General features: G+C 47.7%; 1 protein-coding gene across 7 annotated transcripts in view; it reads left to right on the forward strand.

Moving 5' to 3' along the window:
* Positions 1-19,380, forward strand: part of ETS1 (ETS proto-oncogene 1, transcription factor) — a 130,110-nt gene that overhangs the window by 54,742 nt on the left and 55,988 nt on the right. For 2 of the 7 annotated variants that reach the window (XM_025464943.3, XM_025464945.3), the window contains exon 1: positions 8,906-9,366. The exons of 4 other annotated variants lie outside the window; for them this stretch is intronic. In XM_025464943.3, coding sequence (XP_025320728.1) covers positions 9,285-9,366 — 82 coding nt within the window. In that variant the 5' untranslated portion in view covers positions 8,906-9,284. Of the gene's footprint in view, positions 1-8,905; positions 9,367-19,380 lie in introns of those variants that run through there. One more of the 7 variants, XM_025464944.3, reaches the window with a different exon arrangement.

Raw genomic sequence — 19,380 nt, forward strand, 5'->3', positions numbered from 1 at the left:
CTTCATTCTCCACATTACCTATCATTACCTATCATTTCAAGCTCCGAACGCTTGAAAGTGCTTCACAGGCCTGACTGATTAAATGGCGCCTCTTGGCACGTCACACGTGTCGGATTTGCTTCTCTCCTCCTCACTAACTCCAAGGAAGAAAGGTTTTTATTGTATAGAAGCCAATCCAGATAGATGAGATGTGAGCTGGGGTCTGTTCCACCTCATGCGTCATTGCCAGGACCATCCACTCCATTCCGACTCCTTCCCGAGAGGTGATGTAAGATGCAGAGCGAGCACAGCTGGCTCCTTGCAAATGAAAGAAGGCTTCATCTCTCCTTGGCCCTTAAGAGCAGAGAATTACATGTGAGCTGTAATCCCAGAGAAGTTGACATATCCCTTCTTGAGGTGGTTTTTCAACTGTCAACTTTCTATCGGTGGCGTACTGAGGACTTTAGTCATTCTGAAAATGACCCTAGAGTTGTTTCTATGGCCTTAGGTTCCTGAATCTTTACAAAACTTGGATTTTGTTCACATTTTTCAGGAAATACAAAAGGAGAGCTTTTGAAAGTCTTCTGCATTGCAAGGTTCAGCAGGGGCGAAGGTAGTATTCGTATGAATTCCTTGAGATATGATGATGCTCAGTGGAGGGTGCTAAAGGTAAGAAAGGAATATGCTCCTGAGTGAGATGTTTGTAGATGACCCACAGAACGGTATAATTATTGGCTAGGAGGGTGTTCTCTGTGTGACACATTCAATATGTTCTTGGGCCTGTTATATGGGCTGAGGTCCTTTGGTGGAGGTGATATAAAATAATGTGTGTTCATGATCCTCCTCACAGCTTGGTGGTAATGGTGGACCCTAACCAAACCAGTTATTGCCTTGGTTTCTATGGATTAAGATCAGCCTGCTTTTCGGTTGCAACACTTCCATTTTCCAGTAGTTGATACAACCAAGTACAGAGCCGTAGTCTGCCACGGTCCCGCTGGCAAGGGGGGTTAGGTCTTCCTTAGGTGTTTTGTTTTTTTGTGTGTGTGGGTTTTGTTTCCCTACCTGTTAGGTGCTTGTGGCTCCACTAACTCCCTGTGTCCTCCCCACTCCCATCTCCTCCCACTCTGGGGGACCCCCACAGTATGGCCAGTGCTTCCGGGAACCTGACCAGTTAGAGCAAATTTGGGAAGGTAAAGGGGATTCATTACAGGTACTGGCCTCTCTATAAGCATCTGACAGTCTATATTCTTCCTCACAAAGATGGAGCTAATGGGGTTTCTTCCATGCATTCTCTGGAGTCTATTTTTTTTTTTAAGATTTTATTTATTTATTTATTCATGAGAGAACAGAGAGAGAGAGGCAGAGACACAGGCAGAGGGAGAAGCAGGCTCCCTGCAGGGAGCCCGACCTGGGGACTCCATCCCGGGTCTCCAGGATCAAGCCCTGGACTGAAGGTGGCGCTAAACTGCTGAGCCACGGGGGCTGCCCCTATTCTCTGGAATCTTACAAATAATGGATATAACAATTACACATCTTACCTTCACGATAACCAGTGAAATACAAGATTCGACTTAAGGTTCAGAAAGCCCTGAAGACTGCCCGGTGGGACTACGGACAGTAGGTTGCAGTAAAGTTCAGACCAACACCGAAGCAACTGGTTGGCTTTGTGGTCAGCCAGATGCCATTTTTCACAAACAACTCTACCGTATATGCTCAGATGACAAATAAAACAAATATGCTGACCTTAAGCAACATTTTCCTCTAAAGGAGGTCGAAGAGGACAGGAGCACAGTAAAACTTCATAAAGACCTTTTCAGTTGAAAAAATGTCACTCGGCCAGGTCTTTAGTCTTGAACTTGGGGCAAACTTGAGTCTCACATTAGACAAAACTAAACAAACAAACAAGTAAATAAAATCGGAGATGATATTTGAGTCAAAGATCCATATTTGGAATGCTGGGAAGTTACCGGTTCCTTAATTAAACAATCAACGTATTTTCTCAAGCTCCTACCGTCTCAAACTGGGCACTGGAAGGTGTGATGTCTGTTGCCGCCCTTCCGTAGCGTTGGGGGTAGACGTGCAGGTTCAGGTATTCACTAGGTGTCTACACAGCCTGTTGAGCCCAAGAGGAGCACCTTTGTGGGGATAGGGAGGGAAATTCTTTGCATATAGCGTGACCACTTTGGGGGGAGTCTGTGTTTGATGTCCGTTTTCAGCTTGGCCTTCCCTTGCATCTCCTGTGACCCCCTCCTGAGATCCTCACCCCTCTATCCCACTCTGTGTCCTAGGCAACGCTTCCCGCTTGAGAACCTCCTCTTGATTTGCTTTATTGTCACCCCATGACCATTGGCTACCGGGAACCATTACACGGGCCCTGTGAGCATACGGGACACATTGCCAGGCCTTGATTTCATTTTGCCATCTTGGGGCTGTAAGTCCCCAAATGCCGAGGATACAGAATTGCTGTGACCGTACCTCTTCTTGCCTGCCCTCGACCCCCAACTTGTCCTTCCTTTGTTCTCAGAGAAGGTCCCTTCCTCATGCTTCCCCCCGTACTATCATCCCTTTTCCTGTCCGGACTATTTCTTGTTCTTCTGGTACTATCTGCTTCCTCTGCTTGAGTTCCAGCATCAAGAACAGGCTGGGGAAATTCTCCACCCTATCTCTCTCCTCCTTCATCTCTGGGGTGGTAAAGGCTAGTGTTTGGGGGCAATTGCCTTGGCATTTTAAAATGAAAGGGGGAAGGAAAAAAGGGGGAAGATTCCACAATGAAATTATCTTAATTTAAGATTCAGACCACAACTGCAGAGAACATCTGTTTTGAAGTCTGCTGTAGTCTTTGTAACCCAAGAGAAAAGCGGGGTAGATCAGAGGAAGGCTTCAGCCTTCCACCAGATGAAACCACCTGCAGCCTGGGGAGGGGGCCAGGATTCTCTTCTCCCGGGGTACGGAGCTCCTTGCTAAGAGCCTGCCTCTCTGCTTCTGCAGGTTATTAAAGAGCACTGGTTCTCCGGCCACCTGTGCTAAGGCTATCATCCCTCTACCTCCTCAAGAGGCCAATTTAGGACAATTTAAATTGGAATCCAAATTACATGATCCCTAAAGGCTCATAGGGTTGCCTGCATTCTGCATTATCCAGGCCCGGGAGGGAGCAACAATCCCAGGAAATGGGCTCAGTGTGGGTGTGGAGGAAGCCTCGGAACCCTGCAGCCTTGATAGGCAGCTCCTCACCTCTTTCTGTGGGATCAGAGCCTGATTTGCTGCTAGAGGAATACGTGATGTCTAAACTGGTGGATTTTATAGTGTCGCTTGGTCTGTGGATTAGGCCAATCCATCCCACATTGTTGGGGCTGCAGATGCAGCTGAATGGCTCATAATTACAGCCTAAAGAAACTGCAGACAGCAATAGAGCCAACCCAGGCCCCTTTTCTCCCTCCGGCCCATGCCAAGCTGTCTCCCACGGGGAATGCTAGTGTGGTTGTCCTGCACCGTTCTTGCCCAAAGACAACACGTCGGGCTCAGAGAACACTGTCAGATTTCTAGAAATCGAGGCCGGTCATCTATCTGTCTCTGTGTACACTGGATCCTGCTTTGTGTCTCTAGAGCGTCGGGTGACGGAGCTCGCTGACCGGCGGGGGCTTCTGCAGACGCCGTATCCGTAGACCCGAGGATGCGCTTGTAGTACTGACACGGTCTTTTTTGCGGCCTGTGTGGCCTTGGGCAGAATGACCTACCCCTCAAACTCGTTTTTTTCCCCTCTGATGAGCAGGAGGGCTGGACTTGACCATCTCGAAGCGACTCCCAGCTAGCTCCACCGTGTGACAAAGCCAGGACCCGAGAGTTCTGGCTCCCCAGAGGTACTACCAACACCCTCATCCTTCCAAATTTGAACTGCGGTTTTTCCATGACTCTTGAATGCAAATCTGCAGTTTTCTCTTCTGATCAGGTAGTACTGGGATTTCTCAAATGAGGCCAAAGCTGGGCAAGTTCCCCAATCAAGAACTGAGTGAGGAAGGGGTCTGGAGAGATGTGTAAATTAAACACAATCGTTCTCCCCGTCTGTCTCCCCGAAGACAGTTCAGGTAAATAGAGGACCCAAGCTACCCTGCGAAGGGGACGGTCATGGAGACAAACTAGGATCTCTTGACGGTTCTACCTCCTACTGGATCTTAACAGCCACAGCAATGATTTAGCTTTAACTGAGCACGTTTTCTGACCTGGACACTGTGCTAAGTGCTTTACAGGCATTATCCCATTGAATCCTCCAAACGACTCTAAAAGGTGGGTGCTATTCTTGTCTCTACCGTGAGTGTGGAGGAGCCGGGGTTTTGGAGTCAGCTAGAGTTTGAACCTGAGTCCTCCTCCAGAGCCTACACCCCGCTCACTCTTGTCTTTGTTTTATTGTAGAAGCTCTCCCGGGGCCAGGCAGCCCCCAATCCTCCCTCTCCCTGCTCCCCCTCCCCTCACAACTTCCCCCTAACTATTGCTCTTCTTATGGCCCATTGTTTATTGTGCCTTCTAAACAATAGCTAATGAGTCTGTATTACATGGTAGGGAGAGCCAGGGGTGATTTTATTCCCTGGAACAGAGATGAGGTTGTCACACACAAAGGTTAAGTGGCTCTGGTGAGGTCACAGTGAGCCCGCCACTTGGGTTCTTGAACCCACCCTCAGGCCTTCTGGCATCAGAGTTTAATTAAGAGAGTTATTTTCATTTTCCTTTCGATCTCCAATTTGCCATTTTATTGCTGCTTGATAATGGTAGATATTGAAGCCCCAGGCAGTTTTCTGCCCCAGTAGGCTTTTTTAATGACTCAACTTATCACGGAGAAACCACTTGCTTTAGAGTTAAGCTTTGGAGGCCTGTTTCTAGGTCCCCGTGTATGACAGAGACCGTTTTCTGACAGAGGACTGTTTTCTCAGAGAAAAACAACCACAAACGCAACTCAGGTTGGTAATTGAGGACCTTTTTCTTTTCTTTCTTTTTTTTTTTTTTTTTTAATCTTACATTTAAACCAGTAAATCAACATCTGTGAGTCATAAACTTGTCCTGGATCAGCCGTTAGTGGTCTGAATGTTTTTCACCTACCTCCAATACAGCATATTTTAGCTCAAAACTCAGAGGTTCTCTGGTTTGTTGAAGCTGAAGACTCAAGAAAGAGACAAATAACTTATTCGAGCACACTGGTGGAGAGGCAGATCTGTCTTCCATGATTGTTTGAAATGAGGTGTATTTTCATATTCCTTTTTCATTGAGGCTGGTGTGGAGTTGAGTGAGGGAGTAGTAAAGAGAAAGTTTATGTTTTGGACATCTATGTGAGGGAATTCTTTTTCTTTTTAAGATTTTATTTATTTATTTGAGAGAGAGAGAGAGAGAGGGAGAGGGAGAGAGAAAAAGGGCATGGAGAGGGGGAGGGGTAGAAGGAGCAGGAGAAGCCAACTCCCCACTGAGCACGGATCCAGGGCTCCATCCCAGGACCCCAAGACCATGACCTGAGCTGAAGGCAGCCGCTTAGCCACCTGAACCACCCAGGCTCCTCTGTGCAAGGGAGTTCTTATAAAAATGTGTCTAGTTCCTTGATATCATTAATGCCTAACTGCACACCCCTGTCACCCAACTTTTGCAGCCCTGTTTTGATCCTTATCGACATGCTGTTCCAAGTTTAGGGAGTTTTAGCACTGGCTGGGTGTAATTCCTTAGGTCCTAGGAATGTTTAAAAATACAATCCTGTTTTCTCCTAAGTGTCGGAGGAGTAGACTGCTAGCAGCATAACAAACAAAAGCAAAGAAGTATGTCCCTGGTTGATTTTTCCTGAGTGCCTCCCCATCAGATATAGTCTTTGAACAACCTGCCCCAGTAGCTGGAAGGCAAGGCCCAAGCTGATCTTGTTTTGCTGGTGGGGAAACTGAGGCACAAGTGAACCCGAGTGGACATTAATGCTTGGGAATGGGGGTTCTTCTCTGCCACGGGGGAAAAAGGGCAGACCTAGGGGCAGAGTCACCAACATGCTTTAGTTCTTCTTCACAAGCCATAGCAGAACCAACTCATTTAAACCTTCGAGTTAGAGAGAGTTGGTGGCAAAGTAGATGCCCGTAGTGACCAGGAAGTTGAGAGCTCATTACTGAATACACAGTTCCCGAGTGTCTGCGATGTGTCAGGCACTGGGCTAGGGATCATTTCTTAGGCTCCAGGACAATAGAAATGCCATCTAAAGTCCATAGAACATTCACAGGAATCTACTCGTGTCGTAGAGAGAATGACGTTTCATTTGCAGGCCTGATTGGATTATTAATATCCCAGATATGTAAACATATTTTAACTTGTCTACATCAGCACCCCTTGTCCCAAATGACGTTTCAGTTAGATCCGAAGTCAGATGCATGATGTCTGATAACTTCGCTGAGTTCAATCAGCCTCAAGTACAGGGAGATTTCCTGGAGGTTTGTGGTGGCCCCTGGTATCTCACCCACCCTCCCGTCTTACCTAACCCTCTTCCTTGACTTGAGCCTTCAAGTGTTTTGAGCTTCTGTGCTACAGGACTGGGTTACAAAAGGGTGATGAATAAGGTGAGATGCCATTGTTGAATAACTGGGGGAATAATTCCCCAGTGTTTCTGGTTGGATCAGGGCGGGTTCATTCTAGTGTCTGATGGTGGGGGCTGTTAGCAGGGTTCAGGCTGGCCTTGGGAAGAAAATTGAGGAGGATTCTGGGGAAGAGAAAAGACTGACTCTGAGAAAAGTACTCACACTTGGGTTTAAAAATACCATCATTTTCTTAACACAACATCAGTAAAAAAAAAAAAAAAAAAAAAAAAATAATGCCCCAAAGCAACTCTTGATTTGCTCAGTTCTTCTGATGCATTCAGAGCAGCCAAGGCAGAATGGGTTCAAGATCCTTTTCTTTGTGGCTCATTTGGATGTTTAAATGTCCAGTTCATTCTTCCAGCCATTTCCCCTGGCTTTTCCCAGGATCAGAAGTGTCTGTTCTTGTCACCTGGAGGCCACCATTGTTTTCTCACACCTTTTGGAAACACAGCTGGATTACAACAATCCTTCAAATATTAGAATTATCACATACAAATATTTTCCTCTCGTCACTGAAGGAAGGCTGTGATCCTCTGAGATTTGACCCAGGAGCCAGGGATTTATTTTCTGTTCCTGGCTCCCTCTCTCATTTGCTGTGGGAAACCTGCAAGTTACTGATGATGCTTCAAGGAGACAAAACTGGGATTAGGTGCAGGTAGGCAGGTGTGTTAAAATTGATCAGAGTCAGAGGGTATAGTTACAGGCAAGTGTGGTAGTTCAAGGTAGGCTTAGAAATCAGGAAACGGTATTAAAAATAGCTTTCTCTGAGTTTGTTCAGAAAGATTTATGTTGGGATCCCTGAGTGGCTCAGCGGTTTAGCGCCTGCCTTTGGCCCGAGGTATGTGTGATTCTGGAGACCTGGGATCGAGTCCCGCATGGGGCTCCCTGCATGGAGCCTGCCTCTCTCTCTCTCTCTGACTCTCATGAATAAATAAATAAAATCTTCAGAAAAAAAAAAAAAAGATTTATGTTTAATGGTCTAGTTAATCAAAGGTAGATCTTCACCTCTGGCTCTAGCTGTACACCTGTGTCCCGGGCTGGATCTCTAGATTTACCGGTTCATATGTTAATTAGAACCAACCGATAACCGACGCGTTAGTGCAAACTCATTATTTGGGATCGTGCTATAGTGTCCCAAGTGTCTGGAATTCCCAAATGGAACAGGGGCTGTGTGCATTATGATTTCTGTCACAGCCGCGAATGATGGACTCCAGAAATTCAAAACCACAGAGGCTCTGCATCACTTTTTTGCTGCTGCTCCTGCTGCTGCTGCTGCTGGTGGTGATGGTGGTAGGGTTGTCAGTTTTATCTAGTGGAGGAGAGTCTGGGATTGGAAAGGCGAAGGGCGACATAATCACAGAGGAACAGATTAATAGCTTTTCCCTTTCCACCCAAACCACTGCTGTAGGTAAACGGGAAGCTCAAGGAAGCCCAGGTCTGGGTTCCAGCTTGGGGGCCCTGTTCTGTGCTCTCCCAATAGTACAGGAGCATCTGGGTCTTTGTTTTGGGGTCTCCAGTAGGCTGCCTTGGGCTTGATCCTTCTCCAGGGCAGCCAAGCCAGAATTCTACTGCCCCCCCCCCCCCCCCCCGCCTCTTTCTTAACTCATGTCTTAACCATGACTCGGTTGGGCTCTGGAAGACGGAAGGCTCCCCCAGCAACACAGCCCCGATCCCTGCCTGACTCACCCACCGGCGACAGTCCCTGCAGGGCTCCTAAAGCCCCGAGGACAGGGGCTGGAGGGCCCCCGCGCCCGACCCCCGCGGGCACGCACGCCCCTGCCTCCGCATGCCTCACGTCCTGTGTGTCAGTCTTTGTGAATGAATGATGCACACGCACTCGGGAAACTATGCTGCTACCGGGAGGGGGGCGGGAGCGGGTGACCAAGTCCTCAAGAATGCGTGGCGAATCAGACGGACTTTCCCCGAACCGGCGGCGGCAGCGTGTGCAGCCCGTGCAGCGTGTGCAGCCGGGGTGCTCGCCGGCCCGGGGTCGGGGTCGGGGTCGGGGTCGGGGTCGGGGTCCGGGTCGGGGTCCGGGCTGCGGGGCGGCGGGGCGGCGGGGCGGCGGGGCGGCGGGGCGGCGGGCTCCGCGGGCTCCGAGCTCAGCGATGCGCCGCGGGGCGGCGGGGCCTGGGCGGGCAGCGGGCGTGGGCAGCGGGCGCGGGCGGCCGCGGGGCCCCGCCCCTCCGTCCTTTCGTTTTCAGCTCGCCGCCTCCGATTGGCCGCGGGCCTCCGGCCCCGCCCCCGGCCCCGCCCCCGGCCGCGCCGGCCCCGCCCCTCGCGGCCCGGCCCCGCCCCCTCCCCCCGCGGGGACCCGGGGGGATGGGGAGGGGGGGCCCGGCGCGCAGACCCGGCGGCCGAGGCTCGGCGCCGCGAGAAACGCCCTAAAGAGGAGGGAGCGAGGGAGGGCGAGAGCGAGCTGAGGCTGAGGCTGAGGCTGCTGCCGCGGAGCGGAGGAGCGGGGCGAGGCGCAGGCGAGGCCGGGACCCGGGGCGCGCGCACTTCTCCGCAAAGTGCCAACTTCCCGGGAGAGCGTGCGGGGCGCGCACCTCCAGGGCGCGGGGGGCAAGTCCGCGGGGGCTTGAGGTCTTAGGGCAGAGGGTCGGATCCCCCCCGCCCCGTCCCCCCTTCCCCCGTTACTGACCCCCGTTAAAAGGACCGACGACAAGAATCAGAGCCAAACTTGCCACCTACTCCCGCCCGCCCCCCGCTCCCGGCACCATGAAGGCGGCCGTCGATCTCAAACCGACTCTCACCATCATCAAGACGGAAAAAGTCGATCTGGAGCTTTTCCCCTCCCCGGGTGAGTGGCGACTGTCGAGGCCCCCGCGCCCGCCCCGGGGTCCCCGCCGCCTGCCCCCCCGTCGCTGCTCCCTCCCAGGCTGGCGATGCCGGCGGCAGCTGGAGCGAGGGCGCGGGCGCGGGGGGAGGACGGCTGTTGGTGGCCGAGACCCTTGTTTGGGGGGTGGTATTTATTTTCACAGCTGTGTTTTTGTGACTAGTGGGAAAAAGCTTATAGAATGTCCAGCACCCTCATTCCTGCTTTTTTTCTTTCTTTCTTTCTTTAAAAAAAAAAAAAAATCTTTCCCGATGAGCGAGCACACTCTGGCCTTATTCCTTAGCATTAGGGGGGATGGACGCTGCCGCTGAAGACATCCTCCACAGGCCCTGCATCCCCCACTGGCCCCGCATCCCCCACTGGCCCTGCATCCCCCAGCACTGGAGCTGGATGGCGGGGCCCGGGCAGCCAGAGCCCAGACCCTGCCCAACTGGCCGGCCTGCAAGCACATTTTCAAACGTCTTGCCTCCCTGCGCTCCTCTGTCACATGTCCCTTTGCTATCCAGCTCCTCTCTGGGTGGAGGGCAAGGAGGTGGTGGGAGAGCTGAATTGATCATCTTAACTTCTGAAAACATCCCGATTCTGTTCGCTCCCCGTGCAGGTTCCTTACTTTATCCTGATCTCTCTCATCTGCCACAAATTTGTCCTCTGGTACCAAAGATCTGGTATGGAAGAGGGAAAAACGGTCTGACAACCAAACGTGACTCGGGGACCTTGGTTGGGGGTGTTCTCCAACTCTGGTTTGAAGGATTTCGAGGAAGGGTCAGGAGAGAAATTTAATTTTTTGTCTCAGATACAGTTTTTGATCCTAAGCAGTTTCATGGAGTCCAGGATTCCTGGAATAAACACAGTTTGAGGAGAATAGGTGTTTTCTTTTAGAAGAGGGAACCGCCAGCTCTCCTTTAGAGATTAGAGATTTTAGAGGTGAGAGTATCTAATAAGATATGGAGAGAAGGTGATGCTTTCTGGAAAATAATTAATGGCAGTGACCTGCTGCTCTGTTGTATCTGATTATTGATAAGTTTAGCTGCTCTTGCCTTGGGTTAACACTTCTTTGCCTCTGGCATCATGAGTTGCTTATTTTAACCCTTTTCATAATCTGCTTAAACTTCCAACCCACGCCAAGCTGGTGCTGTCATTTGGAGAGCTTTCCGAGATGTTCTTGAAGACACGGCCCTGTCCTCTCCTGTTAGACCCTCTAAACACTCAACCCCAGGGTTGGGAGTTCCACTGGGAAGTGCAAAAAGAAGGCTACGCTTGTTTGCTGTCACAAAGATGGGGAGGGTCAGAGCAATGCTGCTGAGTTAAACTAGGAACCCTGGAGACATTTCAGGCACTTAGAGCTACAGTTCAGAAATGATGTTGCTGTGCTGGTTGTGTTTGGGGTTCAAGGAAGCCGCAGTAAATTCTGTTAGTCACAACTGATCCAAACCGTGTATAAAAGAAATGAAAGGTTCGTTCCCAGCAAAGATATAAACTCAACTAATAAGTTCTTTCCTTAAGAAGGGCTTGTTTATGTGTGTGTTTATGGGGAAGAGACAGATTTGGCTGTCTGGGAAGTATCGTGTGAGATAGGTCAGCCCACATACCTACAATGGATTTCGTCTGCTGAGAATGAAGAAGCGCCCCTGGCAACACATGTTTTAGATCACAGTAAACAGTTGAAGTAATTTTGGGGGGATAATTTAATATTATATATTAGAGATTTTGAGCATATGGTGCTGTTATTTTGGTTATTGATAAAAATAAGCCCCAGGGCAAATAATGTTGCTTAGCATTCCCATCTGTAAAATGGGGACAGTAAACCTTCTTGCTACAGTCAACTTCTATTACAATAAGTGTCTTTACAGTGCCTCTCTTTTTCAAAAAGGGCTGACGAGTCACCGATCAGGTGTCCTAAGCAGCCTTCAACACAACAGAATGTCAGCAGGTCGGAGACATTGGGTAAATCTTGTGCTAGTCATCATAATGAGATTTGATTTCTGGCACTGTCATGGGGAAAATAGAGAAATTTGAAAATACATATAGAAGTTTTAGTTAATGTTTTTTTTTCCCCTAGATTTTTAGTAGCATAGATGGGAATACTATACCCGTACCTCAGAAAGGAAAATAGAGGCACAGAGAAGGTAAGTCACTTAAGAAAATCTTGTAAGCCGGTGGCTAAAGTAAAATGAGTCCCTCTTTCTAACTTCTCAGGGTGTGTTGCCTCGAGTAATACTGCAAGTTACTTTTGAAAAGCTCAGCAAAGAAACTTCAGTTGAGGCTTAAGCTTGCAGGTGCACAGAGAGAAGAAACATTGGACGGGCCTGCCTGCTTTTGTTGGTGGGTGGAGAAGACACTGGCTAAGTGGGGATTTGCTTTGCCCATCAGACCATATAGGACATGTGTTTAAAGTTTAACTTTTCACAGCATGGCTTTGTGTCCACAGCTGTGACTTAAATATTTTTCAGAATGATTCTTTGGGTCGTTTAGTTTCTTACGTGTGGAGACAACTAGTTTGGGGTCTTATCTGACTTAAATAATTAAACCAGGATTTCCCTCCCCCCAACACATGGGAGCCAAAGACAGGCAGTAGGGAAGTGGGTGTTGAAACAGGAGTCCTGGGTTATTTGCCTGTCTTTGTGGCTAGGACCTGATCCAGAACCTTTATTCACATTTCTTCTAGATTGAGACCTCCCAGGATTTTCAACAGCTTTAAGTACCAAATTAACATATATTTTGAAATAACACTGGAATTGAATATCTCTTGTAAGCGTGAAGTGGGTATATACCATTTTGATTGCAATATGTGATTGCAGGGCTCTCGGATCTTAAATGGACTAAAACAAACAAAGCCTTGGAGAGTCCATGGAGTTCCCTCTTGGTGTGGAGCTTACTGAGAAGGGTGGAGGCTGGGTGCCAAAGCAAATACATTCCCAAGCCGCTTAATTTTTCCCCTCCTTCCCCACTCCACCTTCTCGGTGAGGTGAGCCTAATGTCCAGAGAAGAGCAGGAGGTCTAATTCTGCGTGTTTGCTCCCCTGGCAGGGGATGTGCATTCATGGGGGACCCATTCTGCCCTTAGAGATAGGAAGCTTCATTCCTCACCCTGTCCCTTTGGTCAGTCTTTGTGTCTTCATCAGTGTAGACAAGAAAGAAGGGCTGAGCTGCCCAGGCTATTAAGCACGCTCACTCACTATGCCTCCAGACCCCTACGGACCACGCTCCATTAGTGACTAACGAGCCCGGTGGTTCAGAGCCCTGACTCTGGAGCCAGCCTGTTTGGGTTTGAATCCCAGCTCTGCCACTTACTGGCTGTGTGACTTTGGACAGATTACTTCATCTCTCTGTGCTCTAGCTCCTGCATCCACAAAATGAGTGTAATATGCATGCTATCTCATAGGGGTGGATACGAGATTTTTCTGTCTGTGGATGTGCACAAAATCTTCAAGCAGTGCTGACCCCTGATAGATTCTAAACAGTTAACCAGACAACAAGTCAACAGAAAGTGAGCCTGGCCAGTGTAGCATTTTCAGGGGCCCTTGAAAAGTTTAGTAGGGGCCACTGCTGGATTGTGAGCCTCCTCTCATGTCCTTTTTGAGGGGGGAAAGAAGAGTCAAGGTAGAGGGAACTTTTTCTTCTCGTGGCTGAGATCTCATGCCAGTGAGGTTCAGTGCTATGCCTTCCAGAGCTAACACAGGGAGCCAGGTAACTTTCTGAGTGTCCAGGTATCTCAAGGTCCCAACTCACAGCCAGAGAAAGGCCCAGCGGTTGGTCCATTACTCTGGGTGGTGGAGGTTATCAGTGCTACCTCGAAGCAAGAGGGCCACTGAGACTAGGGGCCGGGGAGGGGGACATTTGAAAGGCTGATGAAAAAAAGTAGTGTTTCAGTTATGCAGAGTTGAGAAAGGCATCATGTCCAGTTATTATAAAGCATCTCACATTTTATTTATTTATTTGGTTGGCAGAGCTTGCATTCCTGGCATTTTTGGTTAGTTTGTATTGCTGTTTTTTTTTTTTTTTGTCTATGTAACTTTTTTTTCTTTCTTAAAGAGACCAGACCACCCTGGAGGAGGATAACCACCCCCCCAACCTTCCTCCCAGGAGACAAACCAGCCCGTGGTCAGCCTCCCAGAACCCAGCTTACTCTGGGTTCCAGCAAAATCTCTGCAAGGCAGAGAGCTGGTTAGTGTAGGTCAGGATTTTTCAGGAAACGAGGCTCTCTGTTTCAAAGAGCACAGATAACTCTACAATGGCTACGGCAACAGCATAATTACAGATGTCGCTCTGGTTTGTGGAATGAATAACCCATGGCTACAATGGTATTCCGTGAGCTTGCGCTGAACGTAGATTCTTGCCATTCACAAATGACAAATGATGGAGCCTTCATTATGTGCGTGGCCCTCTCCCATAAGATAACACTTTTACCTTTCACATTAACTCAGGTGGCGAGAGCTATTATTTTATCCATTTTTTTTTTTTGCAGATGAGGAAAATGATATTCAAAGAGATGCATAATTCACCCAGGACCACACTGTTAGAAACTTCCAAATTGAGGAGCTGTTGCAGGCATTGTAGACCTAAAATAAAAGCACCCTGCTCTTCACAGAAACTCTGGAAATCAAAAGGGGCATATGTTTTATATATATATATATATATATATATATATATGGGCAAATGAGAAAGCAGTGATGGTGGGTGATCTGGGGGTTGAGGAGGTGCTTTTCTGACATCCAGGAGGGGGCCTGTGCCACGGGCAGCCTCCAGGCAGGCCAGTCCAGATGCGCTGCTTTAGGAAGGTGCTTGAGGGTTTGAGCAATGCTCGCCTCCAGTCACTGAGCAGAGAACCAGGGTTCTGGTTTTTCCAATGTCTTCCAGATGTGCTGCTCTCTCTCTCTCGCTCACAGGTGGGGAGGCGATTATGTTCCCTTCCAAGGTCACATCCTTCCTGGAGCCTCCTCATGCTGCCTGTTTTTGCCTCTTGCATCACGGACACAGCTCTGCATATAATCTCATTCACAATCTGGTTGATGAGAGATATAGATCAGCAACTAGTTTGGTTTCTTAATATGGTTGTAGTTTAATTTTCCTGCTTCCTAAAGAAGCCATAGGTGCCTATGTTGGCTGTCTACACACCAGGATTTTTATTATTTTTTTTCCAACTAAAATTTAGTATTTTCAAGTCCATTGCATGGGTCTGGGGACTGTGTGTGGTTATTCTGGCACAAGGAGGGGAGGGCAAGCTTTGGGAGTCTACCTGCAGACCCACCAGCCCCCCACGACCCATGTCTAGTTGAGAAACAGTCACCTTGACCACTTGTCCCTGGGTGAGGTATGGTTTCCTCTATCACTTCCTTAGGGGGAGCATTGTCTCCAAGTAATTCCTATCCTGGGACCTGTACAGTCATCATAGAGATGGATTTGGATATTGATAACATAGTCTCCGTATTTTTATCTGGCTTCTCCAGAATGAAGTGTTGGGCCTCCTTCCCTGCTTGGGCAGGATAGGGTGTCTGATGAGATTTGCTCTCATGTTCACAGCCTCTTAGGCCCACTCTTTGCTTACAGCTGTTGAGCAGTTCTTAGCTCAGCATTGAGAATGTCAAGACAATTCCCAAATCTATCATTTCTATTTGTCATGTGTCTATAGCTTTGCTTTTCTTCGGTTGGGTTAAAGACATCTTTCAAAATGTCAGTAGATGTTTTTCAAATTGCATAAACAGGCTGTTGCTACTTGGCTCCTTTTTCCAAAGCCCTGTGCCTATCTGTGTTACTTTTCTCTTTTAATTGTGTAGTTTAGAGTCTCTGTGCAGATATGGAGAGAAATTGGTCTGTGGTGTAGGTTGCAGTAGATCCAATTTCATTGGCAGGGAGCCATGCTTACAGACATACTAAAAATATTGCTGTCCAAGCCATAAATATTTATTGATTATTTGGCCAACCTCATCATATTTCCCAGGTGCTTTCCAGTTTCTGCTGCTTGGGTCCAGGCCTGTCACTGGGCCCTCCAAGTGTCGCTTCTTACTGTCCCATCAACTTTTTTTTTGTCTGTTTCTGCACCATTTAGTTCTATCCTTGAGAATTGTAAAATAATGACCCAGAAGGACCTTTAAGACCCAAAGTCGTACTGGCCAGCTTTAGGCTGTTGGATTTTAGATCTTGATGATGTATAGGTAGTGAGTTCATGTAATTTGCCATCTAAACTGGGACGCTTTTGAGAGTATAACAGGTGAATAATTATACTAGAATAGTATATAAGTTTCTAACAGTGTGGCCCTGGGTGAATTATGCATCTCTTTGACATAAGTTGGGACTCTCCCAGCAAATGAGGGTCACACCGCTTAGACGCTGAATATAGATGACAATATTCTTTATAATATCTATTCTCAATTGCTAGTCTTGGGGTTTAGACCGTCCCATGTAAGCTACGAGGGCCAGATGAAGAGTTTGAAGCAATTCAATGCAGTGTGGTTTTTCCCCCAACCGTGAGTTATATTTTTAAATGTGTTTTTGACGCATAATATAATATTTCTCAGAGGCTGAGAAACAGCTACAAATCAACCTCAAACAAGTTCACTTCAAGCATTTGAAACCTCTTGGTAACTTTGGGTAGCTAAGCTAAGCTGTTAATTTTTGCTTTGCAAAGTTCTGCAGGGGAACTGTAAGCTTTGTGGATGTAGTGTGTGTGTGTGTGTGTGTGTGTGTGTGTGTGTGTGAAAATGAAGTTTTGAGAAGGGGGAAATGTCATCATTGCACAAGTGAAGACAATTAACATTTTTGCTTTGTTTTCTTTTAATGCTTGTCTAAGATGAGGAGTTTTACTGATGGGATCAAAAGGGGAAGAAAAAAAAGAGTTTTTTTTTTTTTTTTTTTTTTTTTTGGTACCATTAAAGTGGGTAAACACAAAAACAAAAGTAAAAAGCAAGCCCTCCGTGCTTTAGGAAGGGAGGAAGGGAATGGTGGATTCTATTGCAACATCCCTTTTGGCTAAAAAACGAAGAAAGAAAAAAGGAGTAAGGAAGTATGAAAGAACTCATAAAGGAACAAAAAGAAATAATAGAAAAATGAATCAAAGCATCGAAGTGATTATTTCATAGACTTTTGGAAAAATCCTCATAGGGACCTGTCTCGGGTGGTCAGGTGGGTGACCTCGGCTCTGCATTCTTCATCTGTGTTGTCTTTTCAGGAGCCTTTCAATCCCTCGCGGATACATGGCTGGTGAAGGTGAATCAGACGTGATCATCTTCCCTGTGCTCTAGAGGCTTCCGTGGCTGAAAGTGCAGGAGGACCATTGTGTGAATTTACAGACCTGTGTGCGGATCAATGATTATTTATATTTTCTGTGCCTGTTGGGTTCTTTCTTCCAACACTTCTAGGCTAGAATAATTTCACGGGTCAGCTTCAGGGAGAACGTGGCTATTTTAGAAGCATTTGAAGGAGGTGTAAAAACAGGGAAAGGATTATTTTAGATAGAAAGAACAGTGTGGGAAGGATGCCAAAAGTTTAGCGTAAAAGAAAGGCTTACATAAATATGAAGAAAACTACCTTGATTGTAGAAGGGGAAGAGAGAAGAAAACGTGAAGCCAGGACCCATGTGAGAACATTTTGAGTCTCAGGATGAATTTTGCATTTGAAGGTAGGGAGGTTTTAAGGACAAAGAAGTTGTTACTCAATAGGCTTCTCAGAGAGGTGATTTTTTTTTTTTCGGTGGCATTACTTTATCTCCTACTCATACTGTTAGTTATTAAAACCTCTATATCAGTTTATCAGAATAGGCGTTAAACCTCAGCAAATGACAGAATCAATCAGGTACATATTTTCAAGCTACAAATGGAAAATAAAAAAAAATCTAGGTCAGGCCAGGGCATTCCTAAACCCAGGGAGTGTTTGTACATCCATGGTTTTTGAAGTATTTAGGAACTCTTACTACGGGCCAGGTACTAGAACGGTTCTTGTCGAATGGCATTTTCGTGCGATGACAGTTTTGTGCTAGGATAATTCCTTGCTTAGTGTTCATGTTTAAAATAAGAGCAGGTGGTTGAGTCTGATTTGAAAATGTCCTTCAGGAGATCCATCGCCAGCAAGTTTTTGGTGGAAGGATTTCCATAGGATGACCTTTATACTTCTAGGCTTTATGTTTTTTTCCTATGGGATATTCGTTGCCTAGAACTTGAATTCTGTACCTTATGCAAAGGTTGTCATTAGTATCATTGAAATACTAATTGAATGTTTGGAGTACAGTGAGGATTCATGAATGGTAGAGGGAGACTTCTCAGCATAGTAGGAATCAATACTGTAAGTGCAGTGTACACACTGGGGCCCCCCTCATTCATTGCCTGGTGAGTCAACAGCCCTGGATTCCAGCCATGGCTTTGCACCTGTTGGTGTGCGTGACCTTGGGCAAGTCATTTCATTTTTTTCTGGACCTCATGTTCTTTCTCAGTCAAATACATTAACCAGAGAAGATGACCTATGAGGTTTCTCTTTACCCTGACATTTTAGGGTCTCAGATAAATAATTCAGGCTTGGCGAGAGCGTAGAATGCCACTCTGGAGGTAGGCAAAATGAGGAGGTTTTCCTCCTAATCCTTGAATTTTGTCAATCGCTGGGAGCATTTGAGATACACCTGTGAAGGTCAGTAACTTTCACGGAGAGAGGTGTTGGGAACTGTTCCCGGCCTTGCTTGCCATTCGGGAGACCGGGCACAGTGGCTCAGGGGTGACACCGGACCAGGAGTCACACCTTCCTCTGGGTCCCCTCCGTGAAACAGCTTCCTCGTTCCATCAGCCTTTGCTACGGTTGCGGCGGAAGGCAGTTCCAGCGTGGGGTCTCATCTGGAGGAAGGAGATGGAGGTTAGGGGTCCGGTAGGTGAAGCAGCCGGCCCCAGCTGCATCCTCAGGGCTGAGCATGTGGTCTGAGCCGGGAGCCGATTCTGTGTGAGCCGCCACTTCTCAGTGCACTGCTCGGGGAGGTAAACAGTCCCCTCCTGCAGCAGGAATGCATTCTGCTCAAAGCCACCTCAGTACCTCTTCCTGACATACTCAGTGACTCAAGGCCCCTGCCTCCTGTTTGTCTAGAGGGCAGGGCCCGGCCCGCTGGCTTCTGGCTGTTCACACAGCAAGCAGCTGACCCTTCTTCAGGGGCTGCCCCCCACCTCGGGTGTCAGTGAACAAGCACACCACCTGCTTGTTTCCCCAGCCGACCCCAAAGCTGCAAGTGTGTGCTGGGGTGCGGGGAGCACAGGCTGCCTTGCTTTGCAAAGGCTGTTCTCGCAGCCATGGACGAGCGTTGCCTGCACGAAGCTGTTATCTGAAGATCATTTTCTTGATGTTATTTCTACACTTCGAGAAAGGCCTCTCACACTTTACCCTTTCTGTCAGCGGCAGGCGCCTCAGAGTGGCAGGCCAGTTTGGGGAAAAACAAGAAAAACTGCCATTGGTATAAGGTACATTCTACCTCCTAGTACTTACATGGGCGCCTCTCTCCACTCAGCTCGACCCTTTGGTTTTGTTTGGTTTTGTTTGTCCTATTAGTTACTAGGTGCTGACTTCTTAATATGTTAAGGTATTCATGTCCCCAGAACCTCATTATTTTACTTTAACCCCTGATGGTGAAGTATTATTTCCATTTCACAGATGAAGAAACTGAGTTCAGCAACTTGCCTGAACACACACAGCTGGTGAGGGGAGGGCTTTGAATTCAGACCCACTCACTCTGAAGTTCCGTGTCTGTGGCCTCTAGAACGTGCAGAAATATCTGGATGCTTGTTGAATTTGGTGGGGGGGGGGGAATGCTGAGGTCTGTTGATGCTTATTAGCAGCCAGGTCACTTAATATTTGGTTATAATTTGGTAGCAGTTTTACAGTTAGACACATGACTTCACTACATTTGAACCTCAAGGTGGTTTTTCTTTAGTTAGTAACATTTTAGAAACGGGGCAACTGCAGAGCAGTGATTCTGAGTTTTTTTTTTCCCCAAGTTTGGGTCAGTAAGGTGTAG

The sequence above is a fragment of the Canis lupus genome, chromosome 5 (genome assembly GCF_003254725.2).
Source record: "Canis lupus dingo isolate Sandy chromosome 5, ASM325472v2, whole genome shotgun sequence".
NCBI classification, from domain to species: Eukaryota; Metazoa; Chordata; class Mammalia; order Carnivora; family Canidae; genus Canis; species Canis lupus.